At 31.2% G+C, this 5,314-nt stretch overlaps 1 protein-coding gene across 1 annotated transcript in view; it reads left to right on the forward strand.

The window, feature by feature from the left end:
• Nucleotides 1–501, forward strand: part of LOC105156320 — a 10,961-nt gene extending 10,460 nt beyond the window's left edge. Inside the window, 1 exon segment of the mRNA XM_020691954.1 lies at nt 86–501. Within this exon segment, the coding sequence (XP_020547613.1) occupies nt 86–144 (59 nt within the window). The 3' untranslated portion in view covers nt 145–501.

Below are 5,314 nucleotides of genomic sequence, written 5' to 3' on the forward strand. Positions count from 1 at the left end.
ATGCCTAATGAAATTTACATGCATGATCTTTTATATGATTTCAGTAAAATGTCATCCCTACTAATTCGATCTCTGTTGTTTACAGGCAATGAGGATGGTAGGGTGGAGCAAAAGGGGATAGTGCTCAGATGTTGCATCCTCTAATCTTACCCAAGACTTTGAACGTGATAAAGTACATACTAATATAAACTGTAGGTAGCATGTTAGCACTTTTCCTAGGAAATATATTTCATTTGCATCGAGGAAATGTAACCTAAGTTTGCATGAGACAGACTTATATATATAACTATCCATTTCGCTGAATAAGCTGTATCTATCAGAATTGTTTTCCAGTTCAAGCTCTTTGCCAATGCTGCATGAAAATTCTGCCTTCTCATGGAAGGAGATTTACTTGTGTGATTGACGGTGTAACTTCTTACGAACCCATTGGGGTGTGGGAACTGTAATACTGTTCTCTTCATCACTGACGATTTCGTTATTCGAGGCTCTATATTTGTATTATTCATACTCATCCCTTGATTGGTGAGATTAGTTGGGTTTGTTGCAATATATATGCAGAATTTTCATAATAATGTGATTTCAAAACATTGAGGGAATATTTGACATTAGATCAAACCTGAAAGGTATGCATATAAAGTTGATCTGACCTAATCTTTTCAGGTAAGAAATGGTATAAAAATGGCATTTTTAAATTTGTGTATTTGGGCAGGGAATGTGCTTTGCTTTAAATGGACAACATGTTCCAAGATACGAAATACATGCGTTGTAAAGGTTTCTAATTCTTTATAATTTACTAACCTTTTGAGTTTGGACATGTGCTATTTCTAATAAAGTTGCACTCTCAATAATATACATAGGTATTGTTCCATATCATATATTGGATTATAATTAGGACAAATTATATCAACTCCTTGAAATTTGTTATAATTATAAATATTATTTTATTATTTGAAAAATTATAAATATTTTGTTAAAATTAACGATCGTCTAGCAAATTTCTTGTAATAGGTTGTATAATTCTAGGGGAGCATTTATAATTTTACAAACAATGTGTAATTATGACAAATTTCAGAGGAGCTCATTGCAATTTATTTTTATAAATATTACAACAGAATATATATTATAAGATGTTGAAATACTTTAAAAAATTTAATATTATTCTTGTAGTTGTCAAGTTCCGTGGGTGGAGATGTATATACATATATATTAACCTTACCCTAAAATACATGAAATGCATGCAAATTTATTTATATTTCATAAAAATATTTCTTTATTTATTATTATGGACGAATCACACTACTCATATCTGATTATTAATTCGTCGACATCGTAATCTGTATGAGCAACCACCTAATTCGCAAACTTTTTTCACGGTCTCTTTGGTTATGAAAATATTGTTTTTTTAAATTGCATGATTTTTTTTTTTTAAATTTTTCGCCAAAGAGTTAATGAAGGTGATCATAATCAAATGAAAGAGGACAATTAATACAGTGCAGCGCTTTTAAAAAGAATTGGTGCATGGACAAAGCTGTAGGTAGAGCAAATGTTTGAAATAAATAATTATATAGTAAATTACGTACGTGCATGCAGCCTTGCAGAAACACGACAGTAATTACGTGCAGCCATGCAAAAATAAATTAATATAATTTGTCTTATGAATTTGTTGTATTACTACAGTACGTATATGAAACTATGGTCGTCCCAGATCGAATACATTTATTATTATTATTATTATTGCTGTTGTTTCAAGAATCTTTTTATTATTTTTAATATCTGCCATGTGCATCAGTGTGTCGGTTAAAGAAATCATATCTTTATACATAATTTAATTATAATTAAGCAATAGTTGGTGCATCTAAAGTTAATAAATTATAGTTGTTTGTTTAAATGTATTTTTAGTCCCGTAATTTAGGCTATTTGTACATCTTCGTCCTTCAACTTTCTAGGATAACGTTTTGCTCCTACATTTTTTTAATTTTTGTGATTTTAATCCTTTTATTCGTTGAAGTTATGAAGAAATGCATGTGCATTAATTACCAGACCTTGTAAAATTGGAATTATTGTTCATGGCTCGTTTTTGTTGATATTATGTTTTTTTACATTTTTAAGGTAGCATCTTGATAATTATTAATTATAATAATTGGAAAGATAAATTTTGAATGTGACAATACTAGCTAAAACTCTTTATCCTCCATATATCTAAACCCCAAGAGTATAAGTTAAGTATTTAGCAAAATTAAAACTTTTTTATAAATAATATTGATGTGCATAAAAATAGGTAGGCTCCAAGAGGCCTAAACGATCTAAAAAAAAGAAAGAAACGAGAGGCCCAAGTACACTTGATAGGTGGTTTTGGCAGATGTCCCCAGAAAACAGACAGGTGGGCAACCTCGGTGGATGCCCCCCAAAAAATAGATTGGCAAAGGGAAGAGGCTGAAGGGCGCATCCCCTTACTCGGACCATGATCAAAGTCCGATAAATATGCGGTCCAAAAGACCTACATACATGGCAACTCACTCTCCCACATGACATCTCATCAACCCCGAGATCAGCATCCACATTGGACCACATCAGCCCTAGGAGGACCCCGCTGGCAATTAGGACAGTCCAAGAGAAGGGAGGTGCTCCCAAGACCCAAGATTCCTAAACTTAGAAGGACTCTCGACAGAATAGGAGTCCTCGCACAAAAGGAGTCATCCCTTAGACAAAGACGTATTTTATGATCTGGCCAGTTGAAGATAAGGTTGAATCCTGCCTTATCTCCACATATTAAGCCCCTCTTCCGAAGATAAAGCAGGTGTTCAGAATCCTAACCTAGGGGGATGCCCCTTTGTATATAGACCTTCAGTCCACCAACAGGGACACATTTAATCTCTCTTTGGGGACACCTTCTAAAATTTGGAAAATCACTCTTTATTCTTGCTTTAGCATTCGAATCGCACTCTTAGCATGATTTATTTCACGAATTGCTTACTCTATCATGATTTCTCATTACATTTTATTTTCTTACGATTATTTTCCTCCTAAATTCGATACTAACTTGGGCGTCAGAGTGCTAACACTTTTTTGTAGGTCCCCCTTCAAGATTTGCATTCGTTTCGGCCCAAGCTTCGAGCATAGTTCATATGAATTGGACCCGTGTATCTTTTGAACGTATCAAATATAATAAATAAGTTATTATATTGACTATGCTCAAAACTTGGGCCGAAACGAATGTCAATTCTGAAGGGGGGGCCTGCAAAAGAGGCGTTAGCATTTTGACGCCCAAGTTAGTATCGGATTTCAGATAAAATAATCGTAAGAAATAAAATATAATGAGAAATCGTAATAGAGTAAGCAATTTCTTGAGAGAAATCATGCTAAGAGTGCAAGTTGAATGCTAAAGCAAGAATAGAGAGTAGTTTTCCAAATTCTAGAGGGTGTCGCTCTTGGTGGACGGAAGGTAGCCTCCCTGTTGGAGGACTGAAGAAGGCGTCCCTCTTAAAAGACGGAAGGTGTCCCTCTTGGTGGATTGAAGGTGTCCCCTTGGTGGACGGAAGGTATCCCTCTTGAGGGATGCTGAAATGAGAAATTGAAATAAAAATAAGGATTTCGTGAGTAAAATATGACAAAAGATTTCGACTTAGCCAAGAAGACAAATTTGTTATCTTGTAATGTTCTCAAAACATCAAATTATATTTCTTATCAAAATTCCTCTTGCTTGTAAATTAAAACTTGTCCTCGTTGTCGGAATAATAATTTGTAAAATCAATCTACTTATATTATTGTATTTATTTAGTTTATAATAATTATTATAAAAATTTATTTTTTTTTTCTGAATTGAGTATTTTTATTTACCACCTAATTAATTAAAATTTTATGGGATTAACCCAAATTTCTGACTTCGCCACGGACAACCACTATCGATCATTAATATTTTGAAAGACAGAATATTGGTTATAATTAAAAATTACAACAATCTTAGCCATAATCAAGATCCCAAGACAACTATTATGCCATAGCTGAGACCATAACAATGTCATGATATGTAATATTAATTTACTATAATTTTTAAACCCTACTCATTTTTACTGTGGGTTTGAATTTTGAAATCTTTTGAGGTACAATGTGTAATTAAAAACATATATATCTACTAATGTACAACTATTGTGTTTGAGTTTGTTTTAGCATGTGATCAGTTAATGATTAAGTAGAGATTAGTCAAAATGTTCTCAATTATCTTGTAATAAAAGATGGGGTTAGTGATCCTTGAAGATTTCAGTGAAAATCTTTCCATACTACTTTAAGTTAAATCAAATTAAATTTAATATTAAAATCTTTCAGCTACAAATTAAAAATTTGTATAAAATCAAACGAGTTGGATAAAAAAATTTAAATAAAATTATCCACTTCGTTAGTTCACTAGAAAAAATAAATATAAATTAATGAACACTAATGAATTGAACTAATTGTCAAACGATGGCCAAAATCAAAAAGGCATTAATAATTTTATAAATAATAAAAAATATTTATAATTATATTAAATTTTATAAAAGCTAGTGTGTAATTTACCCTACTTGACATTGTAGGTAATATTGGACACTTTAACTTTACTCGAATATTTGTTGATGATTTTCTGTGATCTCTGGCATCAAAGTCTTCCTTAAAGGTCGAAACATTGAATGTCGTCTAACAAACATCTTAACAAATACATACATTGTTAATTAATTTTTTTTATCATATCATGACTTCAATCATCCATAATTATAACAATGAATATACTGATTAACACTATCAAATATTTATATGTATCTCATCAATAATTATTATTGAAGTAGAATAACGAACATATATGTTGGTGGGATTCTTAGCCACACTAGAAAAAAGTTACTATTGGCTACAATACTAATGGCTATTATGATAAATAAATATTATTAATTATAATTAAATAATCAACGCAAAAAACTAAATTTTTCACCATGAAAAAAATATTTGCTACGACTAATTAGAACCATGGTAAAAATATTAGCTATGACAAGCGTTTTAGCCACCCTAACAAAAAATAGGGCCAATAATCATTGTGTGGTTGTGGTTAATAACTATTTTTTACGATTATTATTATTAATTAAAATAATTAATTATGATTAAATATTATATTTTTTGTAGTGCAATAATTTTATAATAATGGAATCTCAACTTGGTCGGCTAAGTTATTATCCATGATCAAACATACGTTAATTTCAAGCGTGATGATGTTTATGAGTTATTGCATTTAAGCCGTGAGGGACAATGAACAGTTTCCTCAAATAACACAAAATTCCGACATAATGTAGTC

The sequence above is a fragment of the Sesamum indicum genome, linkage group LG2 (assembly GCF_000512975.1).
Source record: "Sesamum indicum cultivar Zhongzhi No. 13 linkage group LG2, S_indicum_v1.0, whole genome shotgun sequence".
Lineage (NCBI taxonomy): Eukaryota > Viridiplantae > Streptophyta > Magnoliopsida > Lamiales > Pedaliaceae > Sesamum > Sesamum indicum.